Source organism: Cherax quadricarinatus, chromosome 63 (genome assembly GCF_038502225.1).
Source record: "Cherax quadricarinatus isolate ZL_2023a chromosome 63, ASM3850222v1, whole genome shotgun sequence".
Taxonomy (NCBI): domain Eukaryota; kingdom Metazoa; phylum Arthropoda; class Malacostraca; order Decapoda; family Parastacidae; genus Cherax; species Cherax quadricarinatus.
Genome location: NC_091354.1, coordinates 13,937,924 through 13,959,729, shown reverse-complemented (window position 1 = coordinate 13,959,729; position 21,806 = coordinate 13,937,924). Strand labels below are relative to the sequence as shown.

At 41.0% G+C, this 21,806-nt stretch overlaps 1 protein-coding gene across 2 annotated transcripts in view; it reads right to left on the bottom strand.

Moving 5' to 3' along the window:
- The window catches only part of LOC128698180 (WD repeat-containing protein WRAP73), a 56,060-nt gene that overhangs the window by 11,765 nt on the left and 22,489 nt on the right, over window positions 1-21,806 (bottom strand). For both annotated transcript variants that reach the window (XM_070098639.1, XM_053790287.2), the window contains exons 7-8: window positions 5,676-5,891; window positions 5,320-5,452 (exon numbers count right to left, since the gene is read on the bottom strand). In XM_070098639.1, coding sequence (XP_069954740.1) covers window positions 5,320-5,452; window positions 5,676-5,891 — 349 coding nt within the window. The remainder of the gene's footprint in view (window positions 1-5,319; window positions 5,453-5,675; window positions 5,892-21,806) is intronic.

Below are 21,806 nucleotides of genomic sequence, written 5' to 3'. Positions count from 1 at the left end.
CCCAGTTGATGTGTATTGGACGTGTGGTGTGATTTATTTACTCTTGAACATTGGTAAAAATCGAACATTTCCGCTACTTTGAGCTCAGTTTCAAGGTCGTTTTCATCGTAAAAGTAATTAAAATCATCTCTATTTCTGTAATATGTTTTCCATTTTATCACCTAAGACCATGAAAACGCGAATACAACGATAAATACTATACGAAAATACACCTCAAAGTCGGCGTTTTATTCCAAAAAAACGATCAGAGTTTTTTTTTTCTCATTACGCAATGTGTGCTGCAGGATTTTTTTTATGTGGTGCACACTGACCACACAGACCCATTCTCTCACATGTGGGCCTACCAGCTTTCTCCCACTTGATTTGAAGCCGCTAGAATTATTGAGTATATATACGTCAGAAACATTGGCTCGTAAGACGTATTTATACGTCGAAAACAGTCAAAGGGTTAATGGAAATGTCTATACAGTGGACCCTCGCCTAACGAACGCATCGCATAACGTTAAATTCGCCTAACGATACATTTTAACGCTAACTTTTGCCTCGGATAACACTAAAAAACTCGCCTAACGATATTCGTTCTCGGGTACCAATTAATATTGTTAGGTGAGGGTCCACTGTATTAATGTAATATACAGTATTTAATGTGCCCAAGAGATTATTACAGTGGACCCCCGGATTAAGTCGTCATCGGAATAAGTAACATTTTTGCGTCAAAATATTGGCTCGGTGAATGTCACTGAACTCGGTATAAGTCATTCATCCGGAACGTGTCTGCATGGCCTGAGCAGCCCTGACACTCCATGTACAGCCAGTGTGCCATTGTATACCAGCCAGTGAGGACGATCCCATGCGTTCATACTATACATTTTGTATTATTCCATTCTTTTTAGTGCTTGTAACTGCTAAATAAGCCACCATGGGCCCAAAGAAAGCTTCTAGTGCCAGCCCTTTGGTAAAGAGGGTGAGAAACACTATAAAATTCAAGAAAGAGATCATTGCAAAATACAAAAGTGGAATGTGTGTCACCGAGCTGGCCAGGTTGTATAACAAACCCCATACAACCATCGCTACTATCGTGGCCAAGAAAAAGGCAATCAAGGAAGCTGTTGTTGTGAAAGGTGCAAATATGCTTACAAAACAGAGATCACAAATATTGGAAAATGTGGAGACTGTTGTTGGTGTGGATCAACGAGAAACAATTATCAGGAGATAGTGTTATGCAGTCCATCATTTGTGAAAAAGCAAAGCAGTTGCACGATGATCTCGTAAAGAAAATGCCTGGAACTAGTGCTGATATTGGTGAATTTAAGGCCTGCAAAGGCTGATTTGAGAGATTTAAGAATCGTAGTGGCATACACAGTGTGATAAGGCATTGTGAGGCTGCCAGTTCTGACAAAAAAGCGGCTGAAAAATATGTTCAGGATTTCAAGGGGTACATAGAGGTTTGAAAAATTAAAACCCCAACAAGTGTTCAATTGTGATGAAACAGGTCTCTTTTGGAAGAAAATGCCAAACAGGACCTACATTACTTAGGAGGAAAAGGCACTCCCAGGACACAAGCCTATGAAAGACAGGCTAACTCTCATGTTTTGTAGTAATGCTAGTGGGAATTTCAAAGTGAAGCCTTTACTGGTGTATCACTCTGAAAATCCCAGAGTGTTCAAGAAAAACAGTGTCGTCAAGAGTAAATTGTGTGATGTGGAAGGCAAACAGTAAGGCATGGGTCATGAGAGACATTTTCCTTAATTGCTTCCATGATGTGTTTGGCCCCAGTGTGAAAAAATACCTCCTGGAAAACAAATTGGAACTCAAGTGCCTCCTGGTAATAGACAATGTTCCTGCTCATCCTCCAGAGTGAATGGTGCAGGAGTTTCATTTCATCAAAGTGAAATTCTTTCCCCCTAATACCACTCCTCTCCTCCAGCCCATGGACCTGCAGGACATTTCAAATTTAAAAAACTATACACCAAAGTAGTGTTTCAGAAGTGAACTGAAGTGACCTCAGACACTGAATTGACCCTAAGAGAGTTCTGGAAAGATCACTTCAGTATCCTAAGTTGCATAAACTTTATAGGTAAGGCTTGGGAGGGAGTGACTTCCAGGACTTTGTACTCTGCTTGGAGAAAATTGTGGCCAGAATGTGTACAAGAGAGGGATTTTGAAGGGTTTGGGGCTGACCCTAAGGAGGCTATGCCAGCTGTGGAATCTATTGTGGCATTGGGGAATTCCATGGGGTTGGATGTGAGTTTGAAGGATGTGGAAGAGTTGGTGGAGGACCACGATGAAGAGCTAACCACTACAGAGCTGCAAGAGCTTCAGAGGAGGAGGAAGAGAGATGGAGGAAGTTGCCTTCTTCAAAGATTAAGGGCATTTGTACAATGTGGACAAAGGTGTAAACATTTATGGATGAACATCATCCTGACACCCTGAAACAACTGTTGCAGGCCGTGTTGGCAACATGTACAATGACAATGGTGTGTCCCATTTTAAGAAAATCTTAAAGAGACGCCAGAAATAGAGCTCTCTTAACAGATATTTTGTGCGACAGGGGTCCAGTGACTTTCAAGCTGGTTCTAGTTGCATAAAAAATAAAGAAGGGAAGTAACCCCAGAAAAGGACTTGGTACTTGAAGTCTTTATGGGAGGGGATTCCCCTTCCAAACACTAGTACACCTCCATCCTCCCCCCTCCTCCCGTCTCATCACTCATCAATAAGTCTTCAATAAAGGTAAGTGTCATTTTAGTAATGTTTTACTCTGCATGTCTCATTGTTTTCTGTGTAGGGAAATGTATATTTCATGTTTAATACTTTTGGGTGTCTGAAATGGATTAATTGGATTTCCATTACATGTATTTCTTATGGGGAAAATTAATTTGGAATAAGTCAGATTTGGGATAAGTCACTCTTTCTGGAATGGATTAATTACGTAATCCGGGGATCCACTGTATATGGCATCAAGAGTAGAGAGACTCTTAGTGATTTTAATGTGTACCTGCACATCAACACAGCATGTATGTATATTTATGTACAGGTACACATAAGTATAATTATCAGAGTATGCACATATAAAATATTCAATAACTTTAAAACAATTGAAATTTTGGAAAAATTTCCAGACATAATAGAGAGACATTCTTACAGAGAATGTAAACAAATCAGGTGGGGCGCACAGTATTAGAAAGACTGGGAGCCGTATAGCAAGTTTTGGTTATAATTTGAAATCGCTGTACATATTAGCAAAACGCTGTAAGGCAAAATGCCGTAAAGCGGGGCCCTACTGTATGTGTAAAGATGGATTTACCTCAGCAATCATACACAGTGGAACCCCGAATATCAGCTGCTGCGTTTATCAGCCGAATTGTATATAGGCCAGTTTTTGGGTGGAAATTTTGCTCTGTATTTCGGTCGGTGCCTCGCAAATCAGCCGTATTATACGTGTCAGCCCGCCTCCCACTGGGATGCCGCGTGTAGGTGACTCAGTCTCCCTGTGTCTCGGTGAATGAGCATATACTCCGCACATTCATCCAAACATTTCCTTAAAATCCATCGGTTTTTGTGCTTGTTTATTAAGTGCGACTGTGAAATAACGCACCATGGGCCCAATGGAAGATGTGGAGAGAGGTAGGGAGTGTAGCAGGGAAACAGAGTGTGTGGGAGGCAGGGAGTGTAGCAGGCATGCAGGGAGTGTAGCAGGCATGCAGGGAGTGTAGCAGGCAGACAGGGAGTGTAGCAGGGAAACAGGGAGCGTAGCAGGCAGGCAGGGAATGTAGCAGGCATGCAGGAAGTGTAGCAGGCATGCAGGGAGTGTAGCAGGCATGCAGGGAGTGTAGCAGGCATGCAGGGAGTGTAGCAGGCAGGGAGGGAAGTAACCCCAGAGAGGGCTTTGATACCTGAAATCCTTACGGAGGGGGATTCCCCTTCCAAACAATAATCAGTCCTCAGCTCTCTCCTACTCCCTGTCTTCCATAAGCCAACAAAAGTCTTCAGTATAGGTATGTAACAGTGATTTAAATGTTCATTTATTTTATTTAGTTCTCATTGTTTTGTGTATGTAAAACTATAATTAATCTTTAAAAAATGTATTTTTTGTTAATATTTTTGGGTGTCTGGAATGGATTAACTGTATTTACATCAATTCTTATGGGAGATAATGCTTTGAATTTAGACCTTTTCAAATTTAGGTCAAATTTAGGCTGATATTCGGGGTTCTACCGTACAAGTATAAAAGTACGAGGAAAAGGGGAAACAAATTAAAGAGACTTTTTTTTCCAACAAACCAGCCCACAGAGGTGGGGTGACCTTTTTAAACAGTGATTTATACAGAAGAGGTTACTTGCCCCTTGCTCTAAAACAAAAAAAGACAAAGGTATATGTCCTAGGTAGTAGGTTGGTAAACAGCAACCGCCCAGGGAGGTACTACCGTCCTGCCAAGTGAGTGTACAACGAAAACCTGTAATTATTTTACATGATGGTAGGATTGCTGGTGTCTTTTGGCTGTCTCATAAACATGCAAGATTTCAGGTATGTCTTGCTACTTCTACTTGCACTTAGGTCACACTACACATACATGTACAAGCATATATATACACACCCCTTTGGGTATTCTTCTATTTTCTTTCTAGTTCTTGTTCTTGTTTATTTCCTCTTATCTCGATGGGGAAGTGGAACAGAATTCTTCCTCCGTAAGCCATGCATGTTGTAAGTGGTGACTAAAATGCCGGGAGCAAGGGGCTAGTAACCCCTTCTCCTTTATAAATTACTAAATTTAAAAGAGAAACTTTCGTTTTTCTTTTTGGGCCACCCTGCCTTGGTGGGATACGGTCGGTGTGTTGAAAGAAAGAAAGAAAGGTATATGTAAGAAAAAGAATACTATTAAATATGAAAATCAAGGAGCATGAGGTTCTTTGGCTTTACTTTCCTGAACTCACCAAGGTCTGTTGAACCTTGTAACCAGATAACTTCTCAAACTACTGTTTTGGAAAATGAAAACTGTATTCTGCATTACATCACTAAGAGTTGCACACCAACACTTTCTTCTCCAAGTATCATATTCATTTCCTTGAATTCTATCCTTCAACAATTCAAAGATATTTCAAAGTACTTCTTGCACCAATTCATCTGTTATACAAAAATATCAGACATGTTCAGTTATCTAAGAAATAGAGCAAATCACATCGAAAAGCAAGTATGGTACACAGACTTACGAAGAGTTCATTACATGGTCAATGGCTACAAAAATTAAACCAATGGGGAGGTTGAGGGGAAGAGGATATACTCTAAGAATGAGAAGTAAAACATAATGCACAAAACATGTACCTAAGGGATACAATCTGCAGTGTCGGTGCTCCTGGAATGGCAATTGTCAGACAGCCAAAGGGAGACCAGAAGTAAACATGACTGTTCCCTGTACAAACTGCAAGACGAGGTTGTTGTGGATCCCAGGCAAATTCTGCAAATAAATAACCATCATAATCTGAAAGCCACAAAATATTTTTAATAATGTCTTAAATGTCTGCCAAGGATTTTAAAGTCCCATTGTCTTCGAATAATAATCATTTTCTTATTGCCAATTTAATTCTTATGTTTCTACTTTCTCTCAGAGAGCACTTTAAATATATAATGAAGTGTTAGAGATGATAAAATATGCAAGATTTCAGCAAATTTTCACAAACCTTTCACAGGACTGACATGTACCAGTATAGCCTTGAGTGTCAGCTTTGGTATACTCCATATCCAAATGGTAGCTGGCATATTATCATTCCTGCTTGCTAGATAGCGGTTATCTTTACTGAAGAGAAGAATCCCGATACCAATATGTGGACTAGCTTGCTTTCCTGGTTCTACAGTGATAGATGCAAGGCTCACTGGTCTGGTTTCCTCTTCCTTATCTTGGGATATATCAAAATTATTTTGTATACTATTAATAAATGTGTCTCCCACAATGTACCAAACTGCAGCATAGTAATAACTTTATTCCCTTATTTACAGTACTGTACTTTGATATAAATATAAAACTTTTTTTGTTTTCATCAAACCCGACATATCCCACCAAGGATATGGGGTTACTAGCCCCTTGCTCCCTGCATTTTAGTTGCCTCTTACAACACACATGACTTATAGAGGAAGAATTCTGTTCCACTTCCTCACAGAGAATATATAAAACTATATCATGTATTTGATGAGAGAAAGATGCCATGTTAGTTAGTTTAGTTTAATATCTTCATTGTGCACTCCATACCCATCCTGTGGGAGGTAGTCAAAAGATTACAGAGATACATAATTGGTGCCATGCATTATCATTTTTAAACATTCTATTGCAAAATTTTCAACATAGCCATTTCCCACTAAGGGATGGGGATGACTCGGTGGAAACACATTCCCATTGCACATTTTGTAGCTGTCTTCCCAGAAGTACACAAACGTCACATTTCAAATGATTCTCTGAACTGTAACTTCTCCAACCAGAGACACAACATACATTATAGCTGCATATTCATCAAGTCCTGCACACCTATCCACCCTGACCACCAACTGACTTAAGAGTCTTACTGATAAAAGTGCCATTTACATTTGTCTTTGTACTGTACTATACGTATATATTAACTGGCTTCATCTTGTTCCTGATGCATGCCAAAAGAAAAACTCAAGTCATGATGTTAATACATGTACCATATTCTCTGATTGTACCTATGACATACCCACTATTTGTTGGTTTCATTTGTTCTTTGTAGCTATTTTATATTTAAATTAAAGATCTAACATTCAAGTATTTTTCCAAGGTTTTTCTGCATGATTTAATGAATGTACGTACTACTGTGTTCTCTGTATTTAGAGGCTGCACCAGTAGATCAGATTAGTATAGGTTAATTCTTATCTTAAAGACAAGAATTAACCTATACTAATCTGATCTAGTATAGGCTAATTCTTATCTTGAAGACTGGAAAAGTATCTTTATTATTATGAATTTTATATAAGAAAATTAATGTGAAATAATTAAATATTGTAAATTAATGATTGAACAGTTTTTCTTTCAAAATATTAAATATACAGCCTCTCCTCACTTAACGACAGAGTTCCGTTCCTAATACCGCGTCGGTAAACAATTTCGTCGCTAAACGAGGAGCATACTATAATGGTTGTGCATTTATGTCAATCATCTTTGATATTGCTTTAATGTCACCCTTGCACCATTTATAACATTTTTAGTATATTTTTAAATGTTTATACAGTAGTGTACTGTATATTGTAATAAACAGAATAGAGGAAATCAGCTCTAATATACATTATTCAGACATGAATACTGGTCAGAGAGCCCATCGTAAGCCTGAGTTGTCGGTAAACGGGTACATCGCTAAGTGAGAAGCTGTACAGTGGAACCTCAGTACCCGAACAGCTCCATACTCAAACAATTCAGTACATTTATGCAGACTACTGCATTATTGTAAAAATGGTATAAATACGTAATATCAGCGCATTTGTGAAAGCATATTAGACCCACTAGTTGATGGGTACTGGACATGTAATGTGATTTGTTTACTCTTGAACATCAGGAAAAATTGAACATTTCCACTACTTTGAGCTCAATTTGAAGGTACAGTGGAACCTCGGTTTTCGTCTTTAACAGAAAGTCTGACGAAAACCGAATTCGACGAAAACTGAAGCAATATTTCCCATAAAAAATAATGTAAATCCAATTAATCCATTCCAGATATCCAAAAATATTAACAAAAAATACATTTTATAGAGAAAACAATGAGAAATAAATATAAAGGACTAATGAAATGGATAAATTAACATTTAACATAACTTTTACCCTTATTGACGACTTGTTGGCATATGGAAGACAGTGAGAAGGGGAGAGGGAGGAGAGGTTATTGTTTGGAAGGGGAATCCCCTTCCATAAGGACTTCAGGTATCAAGTCCCTATCCGGGGTTACTTCCCTTCTTTGTCTTTTACTGGCACTAGGACCAGCTTGAGAGTCACTGGACACATGTCACACAAAAAATCTGTCAAGAGAGATCTGTTTCTGGAGTCTCTTTAAGATTTGTCTAAAATGGGACAAGGCATTGTCATTGAACATGTTGCAGACACAGCTTGCAACAGCTTTGTTAGGGTGATATTTCTCCACAAAACTTTGCAACTCACTCCACTTTGCACACATGTCCGTAATCATTGATAAAGGCACATTCTCCCCTCTCTCTTCCTCCTCCTCTAAAGCTATTTCCTCAGCTGCGATCTGTTGCTGTTCTAGTTGAAGGTGTTGCAGCTCTTCAGTGGTTAGCTCTTCACTGTGGTCATCCACCAACTCTTCCACATCCTGGCCACTCACATCCAACCCCATGGACTTTCCCAAAGCCACAAAAGATTCCACAACAGGCGTAGGGTTGTCAGGGTTAGCCTCAAACCCTTCAAAATCCTTTTCTTGGCCCCATGGTGACTTATTTAGCAGTTGCACTCAATAAACAAGCACAAAAAACAATGGATTATTATGAAATGTTTTGTATGAACGAGCAGGGTAATGTTCACTCAATGAGAAACAAAGCCAGACTGACTCAGAACGTGTGTGTGGGATGCTTTGTGTGAGCGCATTCAGGTGGACACGTTTGGTACGGCAGTTGAAAACCGAGGTGATGAAAAAAACTGGGACAAAATTTTGATGAAAAAAGTTGCCGAAAACCTAATTTGACGAAAACCAGGGCAAACGAAAACTGAGGTTCCACTGTACTTTTAGTTTGTAAACCATTCAAAATCATCTCTATTTTTGTAATATATCTTTCATTCTATGAAATGAGACCAAGAAAATGAGAATACAACCATAAATACCATACGAAAATACACTGCAAAGTTGCTGTAAGTGTATTATTTGGGGTCTGAAATGGACTAATTTAATTTACATTATTCCTTTTTATTATTTTATTATCATACTGGTCGATTCCCACCAAGGCAGGGTGGCCCGAAAAAGAAAAACTTTCACCATCATTCACTTCATCACTGTCTTGCCAGAAGGGTGCTTTACACTACAGTTTTTAAACTGCAACATTAACACCCCTCCTTCAGAGTGCAGGCACTGTACTTCCCATCTCCAGGACTCAAGTCCGGCCTGCCGGGTTCCCTGAACCCCTTCATAAATGTTACTTTGCTCACACTCCAACAGCACGTCAAGTATTAAAAACCATTTGTCTCCATTCACTCCTATCAAACACGCTCACGCATGCCTGCTGGAAGTCCAAGCCCCTCGCACACAAAACCTCCTTTACCCCCTCCCTCCAACCTTTCCTAGGCCGACCCCTACCCCGCCTTCCTTCCACTACAGACTGATACACTCTTGAAGTTATTCTGTTTCGCTCCATTCTCTCCACATGTCCGAACCACCTCAACAACCCTTCCTCAGCCCTCTGGACAACAGTTTTGGTAATCCCGCACCTCCTAACTTCCAAACTACGAATTCTCTGCATTATATTCACACCACACATTACCCTCAGACATGACATCTCCACTGCCTCCAGCCTTCTCCTCGCTGCAACATTCATCACCCATGCTTCACACCCATATAAGAGTGTTGGTAAAACTATACTCTCATACATTCCCCTCTTTGCCCCAAGGACAAAGTTCTTTGTCTCCACAGACTCCTAAGTGCACCACTCACCCTTTTCCCCTCATCAATTCTATGATTCACCTCATCTTTCATAGACCCATCCGCTGACACGTCCACTCCCAGATATCTGAATACATTCACCTCCTCCATACTCTCTCCCTCCAATCTGATATCCAATCTTTCATCACCTAATCTTTTTGTTATCCTCATAACCTTACTCTTTCCTGTATTCACTTTTAATTTTCTTCTTTTGCACACCCTACCAAATTCATCCACCAATCTCTGCAACTTCTCTTCAGAATCTCCCAAAAGCACAGTGTCATCAGCAAAGAGCAGCTGTGACAACTCCCACTTCATGTGTGATTCTTTATCTTTTAACTCCACGCCTCTTGCCAAGACCCTCGCGTTTACTTCTCTTACAATCCCATCTATGAATATATTAAACAACCACGGTGACATCACACATCCTTGTCTAAGGCCTACTTTTACTGGGAAATAATTTCCCTCTTTCCTACATACTCTAACTTGAGCCTCACTATCCTCGTAAAAACTCTTCACTGCTTTCAGTAACCTACCTCCTACACCATACACCTGCAACATCTGCCACATTGCCCCCCTATCCACCCTGTCATACGCCTTTTCCAAATCCATAAATGCCACAAAGACCTCTTTAGCCTTATCTAAATATTTTATTATTTATTATCACACCGGCCGATTCCCACCAAGGCAGGGTGGCCCGAAAAAGAAAAACTTTCACCATCATTCACTCCATCACTGTCTTGCCAGAAGGGTGCTTTACACTACAGTTTTTAAACTGCAACATTAACACCCCTCCTTCAGAGTGCAGGCACTGTACTTCCCATCTCCAGGACTCAAGTCCGGCCTGCCGGTTTCCCTGAATCCCTTCATAAATGTTACTTTGCTCACACTCCAACAGCACGTCAAGTATTAAAAACCATTTGTCTCCATTCACTCCTATCAAACACGCTCACGCATGCCTGCTGGAAGTCCAAGCCCCTCGCACACAAAACCTCCTTTACCCCCTCCCTCCAACCCTTCCTAGGCCGACCCCTACCCCGCCTTCCTTCCACTACAGGCTGATACACTCTTGAAGTCATTCTGTTTTGCTCCATTCTCTCTACATGTCCGAACCACCTCAACAACCCTTCCTCAGCCCTCTGGACAACAGTTTTGGTAATCCCGCACCTCCTCCTAACTTCCAAACTACGAATTCTCTGCATTATATTCACACCACACATTGCCCTCAGACATGACATCTCCACTGCCTCCAGCCTTCTCCTCGCTGCAACATTCATCACCCACGCTTCACACCCATATAAGAGCGTTGGTAAAACTATACTCTCATACATTCCCCTCTTTGCCTCCAAGGACAAAGTTCTTTGTCTCCACAGACTCCTAAGTGCACCACTCACTCTTTTTCCCTCATCAATTCTATGATTCACCTCATCTTTCATAGACCCATCCGCTGACACGTCCACTCCCAAATATCTGAATACGTTCACCTCCTCCATACTCTCTCCCTCCAATCTGATATTCAATCTTTCATCACCTAATCTTTTTGTTATCCTCATAACCTTACTCTTTCCTGTATTCACCTTTAATTTTCTTCTTTTGCACACCCTACCAAATTCATCCACCAATCTCTGCAACTTCTCTTCAGAATCTCCCAAGAGCACAGTGTCATCAGCAAAGAGCAGCTGTGACAACTCCCACTTTGTGTGTGATTCTTTATCTTTTAACTCCACGCCTCTTGCCAAGACCCTCGCATTTACTTCTCTTACAACCCCATCTATAAATATATTAAACAACCACGGTGACATCACACATCCTTGTCTAAGGCCTACTTTTACTGGGAAAAAATTTCCCTCTTTCCTACATACTCTAACTTGAGCCTCACTATCCTCGTAAAAACTCTTCACTGCTTTCAGTAACCTACCTCCTACACCATACACTTGCAACATCTGCCACATTGCCCCCCTATCCACCCTGTCATACGCCTTTTCCAAATCCATAAATGCCACAAAAACCTCTTTAGCCTTATCTAAATACTGTTCACTTATATGTTTCACTGTAAACACCTGGTCCACACACCCCCTACCTTTCCTAAAGCCTCCTTGTTCATCTGCTATCCTATTCTCCGTCTTACTCTTAATTCTTTCAATTATAACTCTACCATACACTTTACCAGGTACACTCAACAGACTTATCCCCCTATAATTTTTGCACTCTCTTTTATCCCCTTTGCCTTTATACAAAGGAACTATGCATGCTCTCTGCCAATCCCTAGGTACCTTACCCTCTTCCATACATTTATTAAATAATTGCACCAACCACTCCAAAACTATATCCCCACCTGCTTTTAACATTTCTATCTTTATCCCATCAATCCCGGCTGCCTTACCCCCTTTCATTTTACCTACTGCCTCACGAACTTCCCCCACACTCACAACTGGCTCTTCCTCACTCCTACAAGATGTTATTCCTCCTTGCCCTATACACGAAATCACAGCTTCCCTATCTTCATCAACATTTAACAATTCCTCAAAATATTCCTTCCATCTTCCCAATACCTCTAACTCTCCATTTAATAACTCTCCTCTCCTATTTTTAACTGACAAATCCATTTGTTCTCTAGGCTTTCTTAACTTGTTAACCTCACTCCAAAACTTTTTCTTATTTTCAACAAAATTTGTTGATAACATCTCACCCACTCTCTCATTTGCTCTCATTTTACATTGCTTCACCACTCTCTTAACTTCTCTCTTTTTCTCCATATACTCTTCCCTCCTTGCATCACTTCTACTTTGTAAAAACTTCTCATATGCTAACTTTTTCTCCCTTACTACTCTCTTTACATCATCATTCCACCAATCGCTCCTCTTCCCTCCTGCACCCACTTTCCTGTAACCACAAACTTCTGCTGAACACTCTAACACTACATTTTTAAACCTACCCCATACCTCTTCGACCCCATTGCCTATGCTCTCATTAACCCATCTATCCTCCAATAGCTGTTTATATCTTACCCTAACTGCCTCCTCTTTTAGTTTATAAACCTTCACCTCTCTCTTCCCTGATGCTTCTATTCTCCTTGTATCCCATCTACCTTTTACTCTCAGTGTAGCTACAACTAGAAAGTGATCTGATATATCTGTGGCCCCTCTATAAACATGTACATCCTGAAGTCTACTCAACAGTCTTTTATCTACCAATACATAATCCAACAAACTACTGTCATTTCGCCCTACATCATATCGTGTATACTTATTTATCCTCTTTTTCTTAAAATATGTATTACCTATAACTAAACCCCTTTCTATACAAAGTTCAATCAAAGGGCTCCCATTATCATTTACACCTGGCACCCCAAACTTACCTACCACACCCTCTCTAAAAGTTTCTCCTACTTTAGCATTCAAGTCCCCTAAATACTGTTCACTTATATGTTTCACTGTAAACACCTGGTCCACACACCCCCTACCTTTCCTAAAGCCTCCTTGTTCATCTGCTATCCTATTCTCCGTCTTACTCTTAATTCTTTCAATAATAACTCTACCATACACTTTGCCAGGTATACTCAACAGACTTATCCCCCTATAATTTTTGCACTCTCTTTTATCCCCTTTGCCTTTATACAAAGGAACTATGCATGCTCTCTGCCAATCCCTAGGTACCTTACCCTCTTCCATACATTTATTAAATAATTGCACCAACCACTCCAAAACTACATCCCCACCTGCTTTTAACATTTCTATCTTTATCCCATCAATCCCGGCTGCCTTACCCCCTTTCATTTTACCTACTGCCTCACGAACTTCCCCCACACTCACAACTGGCTCTCCCTCACTCCTACAAGATGTTGTTCCTCCTTGCCCTATAAACGAAATCACAGCTTCCCTATCTTCATCAACATTTAACAATTCCTCAAAATATTCCCTCCATCTTCCCAATACCTCTAACTCTCCATTTAATAACTCTCCTCTCCTATTTTTAACTGACAAATCCATTTGTTCTCTAGGCTTCCTTAACTTGTTAATCTCACTCCAAAACTTTTTCTTATTTTCAACAAAATTTGTTGATAACATCTCACCCACTCTCTCTCATTTGCTCTCTTTTTACATTGCTTCACCACTCTCTTAACCTCTCTCTTTTTCTCCATATACTCTTCTCTCCTTGCATCACTTCTACTTTGTAAAAACTTCTCATATGCTAACTTTTTCTCCCTTACTACTCTCTTCACATCATCATTCCACCAATCGCTCCTCTTCCCTCCCACAGCCACTTTCCTGTAACCACAAACTTCTGCTGAACACTCTAACACTACATTTTTAAACCTACCCCATACCTCTTCGACCCCATTGCCTATGCTCTCATTAGCCCATCTATCCTCCAATAGCTGTTTATATCTTACCCTAACCGCCTCCTCTTTTAGTTTATAAACCTTCACCTCTCTCTTCCCTGATGCTTCTATTCTCCTTGTATCCCATCTACCTTTTACTCTCAGTGTAGCTACAACTAGAAAGTGATCTGATATATCTGTGGCCCCTCTATAAACATGTACATCCTGAAGTCTACTCAACAGTCTTTTATCTACCAATACATAATCCAACAAACTACTGTCATTTCGCCCAACATCATATCTTGTATACTTATTTATCCTCTTTTTCTTAAAATATGTATTACCTATAACTAAACCCCTTTCTATACAAAGTTCAATCAAAGGGCTCCCATTATCATTTACACCTGGCACCCCAAACTTACCTACCACACCCTCTCTAAAAGTTTCTCCTACTTTAGCATTCAGGTCCCCTACCACAATTACTCTCTCACTTGGTTCAAAGGCTCCTATACATTCACTTAACATCTCCCAAAATCTCTCTCTCTCCTCTGCATTCCTCTCTTCTCCAGGTGCATACACGCTTATTATGACCCACTTCTCGCATCCAACCTTTACTTTAATCCACATAATTCTTGAATTTACACATTCATATTCTCTTTTCTCCTTCCATAACTGATCATTCAACATTACTGCTACCCCTTCCTTTGCTCTAACTCTCTCAGATACTCCAGATTTAATCCCATTTATTTCCCCCCACCGAAACTCCCCTACCCCCTTCAGCTTTGTTTCGCTTAGGGCCAGGACATCCAACTTCTTTTCATTCATAACATCAGCAATCATCTGTTTCTTGTCATCCGCACTACATCCACGCACATTTAAGCATCCCAGTTTTATAAAGTTTTTCTTCTTCTCTTTTTTAGTAAATGTCTACAGGAGAAGGGGTTACTAGCCCATTGCTCCCGGCATTTTAGTCGCCTCATACGACACGCATGGCTTACGGAGGAAAGATTCTTTTCCACTTCCCCATGGACAATAGAAGAAATAAAGAGGAACAAGAGCTATTTAGAAAAAGGAGAAAAACCTAGATGTATGTATATACATATGCATGTGCGTGTCTGTGAAGTGTGACCAAAGTGTAAGTAGGAGTAGCAAGATATCCCTGTTATCTAGCGTGTTTATGAGACAGAAAAAGAAACCAGCAATCCTACCATCATGCAAAACAGTTACAGGTTTCTGTTTCACAGTCATCTGGCAGGACGGTAGTACTTCCCTGGGTGGTTGCTGTCTACCAACCTACTACCTACATTATTCCTTATGGGAAAAATTCGTTTGGTACTCAAACAGATCGGCACTTGAATAGCCTTCTGGAATGAATTAAGTTTGGATACTGAGGTTTCACTGTACAGTGGACCCCCGACTTATGATGGCCTCAACCTACGATAAAACTGACTTACGATGCTTTTCAGCGTAAAATTTTGACCCCGACCTAAGTTGAAAAACTCGACATACATCATTTGTCCCGAACGCGGCCATCTGGTCTGTCTGGCCTAAGCGCCTCAGCTGGGCTAGTGTGACATTGTTTACAAGCCAGGGAGAACGGTTGCACGCATACATTCGATAAATTTTGTATTCCAGTGTTTTTAGTGCTTGTAACTGCGTGCGTGAGCGTGTTCAATAGGAGTGACTGGAGACGAATGGTATTTGGGACCTGACAATCTGTTGGAGTGTGAGCAGAGTAATATTTAGTGAAGGGATTCAGGGATTATGTGGAGTAAAATAAAGATTGGATGTGAAAAGTGGGTTATAGTAAGCGTGTATGCACCTGGAGAAGAGAGAAGTGTAGAGGAGAGAGAGAGATTTTGGGAAATGTTGAGTGAATGCGTGGGGAGTTTTGAATCAAGTGTGAGAGTAATGGTGGTTGGGGATTTCAATGCTAAAGTGGGTAAAAATGTTATGGAGGGAGTAGTAGGTAAATTTGGGGTGCCAGGGGTAAATGTAAATGGGGAGCCTTTAATTGAGCTATGTGTAGAAAGAAATTTGGTAATAAGTAATACATATTTTATGAAAAAGAGGATAAATAAATATACAAGGTATGATGTAGCACATAATGAAAGTAGTTTGTTAGATTATGTATTGGTGGATAAAAGGTTGATGGGTAGGCTCCAGGATGTACAAGTTTATAGAGGGGCAACTGATATATCGGATCATTATTTAGTTGTAGCTACAGTTAGAGTAAGAGGGAGATGGGAAAAGAGGAAGGTGGCAACAACAAGTAAGAGGGAGGTGAAAGTGTATAAACTAAGGGAGGAGGAAGTTCGGGTGAGATATAAGTGACTATTGTCAGAAAGGTGGGCTAGTGCAAAGATGAGTAGTGGGGGGGTTGAAGAGGGTTGGAATAGTTTTAAAAATGCAGTATTAGAATGTGGGGCAGAAGCTTGTGGTTATAGGAGGGTGGGGGCAGGAGGAAAGAGGAGTGATTGGTGGAATGATGAAGTAAAGGGTGTGATAAAAGAGAAAAAGGTAGCTTATGAGAGGTTTTTACAAAGCAGAAGTGTTATAAGAAGAGCAGAGTATATGGAGAGTAAAAGAAAGGTGAAGAGAGTGGTGAGGGAGTGCAAAAGGAGAGCAGATGATAGAGTGGGAGAAGCACTGTCAAGAAATTTTAATGAAAATAAGAAAAAATTTTGGAGTGAGTTAAACAAGTTAAGAAAGCCTAGGAAAAGTATGGATTTGTCAGTTAAAACCAGAGTAGGGGATTAAGTAGATGGGGAGAGGGAGGTATTAGGTAGATGGCGAGAATATTTTAAGGAACTTTTAAATGTTGAGGAAGAAAGGGAGGTGGTAAGTTCATGCACTGGCCAGGGAGGTATACCATCTTTTAGGAGTGAAGAAGAGCAGAATGTAAGTGTGGTGGAGGTACGTGAGGCATTACGTAGAATGAAAGGGGGTAAAGCAGCTGGAACTGATGGGATCATGACAGAAATGTTAAAAGCAGGGGGGATATAGTGTTGGAGTGGTTGGTACTTTTGTTTAATAAATGTATGAAAGAGGGGAAGGTACCTAGGGATTGGCAGAGAGCATGTATAATCCCTTTATATAAAGGGAAAGGGGACAAAAGAGATTGTAAAAATTATAGAGGAATAAGTTTACTGAGTATACCAGGAAAAGTATACGGTAGGGTTATAATTGAAAGAATTAGAGGTAAGACAGAATGTAGGATTGCGGATGAGCAGGGAGGCTTCAGAGTGGGTAGGGGATGTGTACATCAAGTGTTTACATTGAAGCATATATGTGAACAGTATTTAGATAAAGGTGGGGAAGTTCTTATTGCATTTATGGATTTAGAAAAGGCATATGATAGAGTGGACAGAGGAGCAATGTGGCAGATGTTGCAAGTATACGGAATAGATGGTAAGTTACTAAATGCTGTTAAGAGTTTTTATGAGGATAGTGAGGCTCAGGTTAGGGTGTGTAGAAGAGAGGGAGAATACTTCCCGGTAAAAGTAGGTCTTAGACAGGGATGTGTAATGTCACCATGATTGTTTAATATATTTATAGATGGGGTTGTAAAAGAAGTAAATGCTAGGGTGTTCGGGAGAGGGGTGGGATTAAATTATGGGGAATCAAATTCAAAATGGGAATTGACACAGTTACTTTTTCCTGATGATACTGTGCTTATGGGAGATTCTAAAGAAAAATTGCAAAGGTTAGTGGATGAGTTTGGGAATGTGTGTAAAGGTAGAAAGTTGAAAGTGAACATAGATAAATGCAGCAGTGAGGAGACGGTTGAAGGCAGTGGAGATGTCCTGTCTAAGGGCAATGTGTGGTGTAAATATTATGCAGAAAATTCAGAGTGTGGAAATTAGGAGAAGGTGTGGAGTTAATAAAAGCATTAGTCAGAGGGCAGAAGAGGGGTTGTTGAGGTGGTTTGGTCATTTAGAGAGAATGGATCAGAGTAGAATGACATGGAAAGCATATAAATCTATAGGGAAAGGAAGGAGGGGTAGGGGTCGTCCTCGAAAGGGTTGGAGAGAGGGGGTAAAGGAGATTTTGTGGGCGAGGGGCTTGGACTTCCAGCAAGCGTGCATAAGCGTGTTAGATAGGAGTGAATGGAGACGAATGATACTTGGGACCTGACGATCTGTTGGAGTGTGAGTAGGGTAATATTTAGTGAAGGGATTCAGGGAAACCGGTTATTTTCATATAGTCGGACTTGAGTCCTGGAAATGGGAAGTACAATGCCTGCACTTTAAAGGAGGGGTTTGGGATATTGGCAGTTTGGAGGGATATGTTGTGTATCTTTATACGTATATGCTTCTAAACTGTTGTATTCTGAGCACCTCTGCAAAAACAGTGATAATGTGTGAGTGTGGTGAAAGTGCTGAATGATGATGAAAGCATTTTCTTTTTGGGGATTTTCTTTCTTTTTTGGGTCACCCTGCCTCGGTGGGAGACGGCCAACTTGTTGAAAAAAAAAAAAAAATTCAGGGAAACCGGTTATTTTTACATAGCCGGACTTTATTTTGTACCTCTGTATAGCCGGACTTAAGTCCTGGAAATGGGAAGTACAATGCCTGCACTCTAAAGGAGGGGTTCAGGATATTGGCAGTTTGGAGGGATATGTTGTGTATCTTTATGCGTATATGCTTCTAAGCTGTTGTGTTTTGAGCACCTCTGCAAAAACAGTGATTATGTGTGAGTGAGGTGAAAGAGTTGAATGATGATGAAAGTATTTTCTTTCTACACAAATAACCCGCACATAAAAGAGAGAAGCTTACGACGACGTTTCGGTCCGACTTGGACCATTGACAAAGTCACACTAACCAGAGGTGGAGCAGGACGGCTATATATAGGCAGGAAGAGGTGATGGTAGTAGTAGTAGTAGTAGTAGTAGTACAAGAGTTGTATATAATACCAACAAGATGAAATTAAGACACATGCACAACACCCGGGCATCCCCATCATAGACGTTTCGCCATCCAGCCAGCCACTGGATGGCGAAACGTCCACAACAAAGACAACCAGACGCCGCACATGTGTCTTAATTTCATCAGTAGTTGTAGTAGTAGTAGAAGAAGAAGAGGTAGTAGTAGTGGTAGTGGTAGAAGTGGGAAATAAAAAGGACGAGCCAGTCAAACACAAAGGAAGGGGAGCACTGCAAGAGAGCAAGATGCCCACAGAGGGAGAGCAAGCGCACAGAGGTGTGTGAAAGGGAAGTGGTGAAATAAATGAAGAAGGAACAGAAACACGAGACATGAGAGAGAAAGACAACCCAGAGGAGCAAAGGAAAGAGGAAAGGGGAAGAGGAAGAAGAAGAAAAAGAAAAAGAAAAAATGAGGATTTAGGTTAAGTCACGGGTGTTCTGAAGTTTGGAGCATTTTACAATGTAGTGAGAGAGGAAGGCATCTACAGAGACGAAGCCAGGGCTAAGGTTCATACAAGGAAAGTTGTGTATTAGAGAGGATTCAACTAGACGGCGACTGTTCGAGTTGGAAGTAGGGAAGACAGTTTTAGCAGAAGACCAGTCAATAGGATGGCTATGATCTCTGATGTGACAGAAAAGATTATTGTTAGTGTCGGCAAGCCTAACACTATTTTTGTGCTCCCTAAGTCTGTCAGAAAGAGATCGACCAGTTTCTCCGAAGTATTGAAGAGGACAGGAGGAGCAAGAAATAGAGTAGACACCAGGAACATCTGTAGAGGGAGGAGAGGTATGAACGAGATTAGTGCGAAGAGTGTTAGTCTGGCGGAAGGTAAGCTTGATGTCTAAGGGAAAGCATGATAGGAAAAGTAGTGAATGTACATGAGAGAGGAGAGCCCATAGCGACACCGAAGGTTTGAGAATAATATTTCCCTTGGAAGGAAAAGGAGTTAGAGTCCACACAGAGGTGGATCAGATCAAGAAAGACATCAGTGGGGATAGGGAGATGAAGAAACCCTTCATGGGCCTTCTCTCTAAGGAAATCAAGGACATCATCAAGATGGACATTGGTGAAGAGGGACTCCACGTCCTTGATTTCCTTAGAGAGAAGGCCCATGAAGGGTTTCTTCATCTCCCTATCCCCACTGATGTCTTTCTTGATCTGATCCACCTCTGTGTGGACTCTAACTCCTTTTCCTTCCAAGGGAAATATTATTCTCAAACCTTCGGTGTCGCTATGGGCTCTCCTCTCTCTCCTGTCCTTGCTAATCTTTACATGGAATACTTCGAGACTGTTCTACTTCCTACCCTCGATGTGCAACCTTCTCTCTGGCTCCGCTATGTGGATGACATCTTTGCTCTGTGGCCTCATGACTCCAGTCTCTTCCAACCTTTTCTTGAAGCTCTTAATAATCTTGCCCCTTCCATTAAGTTTAAAACTGAATGGGAATCTAATTCCTTGCTTCCTTTCCTTGATGTCCATGTCCACCGCTCAGATACAGGTTTTTCCTTTTCCGTTTATCGTAAACCTATGCACAGTGGCATGTACATTCACTACTTTTCCTATCATGCTTCCCCTGTCAAGAAAAGTGTTCTTATCTCCCTCTTTCTCCATGCCCTCCACATCTGTGATCCTCAGTTCCTTCCAGCAGAAATTTCCACTCTTCATAATTCGTTCTCCCGTCTTGGCTACCCTTCCCATTTCATAGACTCTGCCCTCTCACGTGCTAAACACAATTTCTTCTCTCCCAAACTCTCTACTCATGAGAACTCTTCTATCCTCTGCCTTCCCTATATTTCCGGTCTTTCTAATCTCAACAATTCTCTCCGTCCCTTAGACATCAAGCTTACCTTCCACCAGACTAACACTCTTCGCACTAATCTCATTCATACCTCTCCTCCCTCTACAGATGTTCCTGGTGTCTACTCTATTTCTTGCTCCTCCTGTCCTCTTCAATACTTCGGAGAAACTGGTCGATCTCTTTCTGACAGACTTAGGGAGCACAAAAATAGTGTTAGGCTTGCCGACAATAACAATGCTCTTTTCTGTCACGTCAGAGATCATAGCCATCCTATTGACTGGTCTTCTGCTAAAACTGTCTTCCCTACTTCCAACTCGAACAGTCGCCGTCTAGTTGAATCCTCTCTAATACACAACTTTCCTTGTATGAACCTTAGCCCTGGCTTCGTCTCTGTAGATGCCTTCCTCTCCCACTACATTGTAAAATGCTCCAAACTTCAGAACACCCGTGACTTAACCTAAATCCTCATTTTTTCTTTTTCTTTTTCTTCTTCTTCCTCTTCCCCTTTCCTCTTTCCTTTGCTCCTCTGGGTTGTCTTTCTCTCTCATGTCTCGTGTTTCTGTTCCTTCTTCATTTATTTCACCACTTCCCTTTCACGCACCTCTGTGCGCTTGCTCTCCCTCTGTGGGCATCTAGCTCTCTTGCAGTGCTCCCCTTCCTTTGTATTTGACTGGCTCGTCCTTTTTATTTCCCACTTCTACCACTATCACTACTACTACCTCTTCTTCTTCTACTACTACTACAACTACTGATGAAATTAAGACACATGTGCGGCATCTGGTTGTCTTTGTTGTGGACGTTTCGCCATCCAGTGGCTGGCTGGATGGCGAAACGTCTCTGATAGGGATGCCCGGGTGTTGTGCATGTGTCTTAATTTCATCTTGTCGGTATTATATACAACTCTTGTACTACTACTACTACTACTACTACCATCACCTCTTCCTGCCTATATATAGCCATCCTGCTCCACCTCTGGTTAGTGTGACTTTGTCAATGGTCCAAGTCGGACCGAAACGTCGTCGTAAGCTTCTCTCTTTTATGTGCGGGTTATTTGTGTATCGTTCCAGTCACGGTATTGTGCCTTTTTTGTTATTTATTTTCTTTCTTTTTGGGTCACCCTGCCT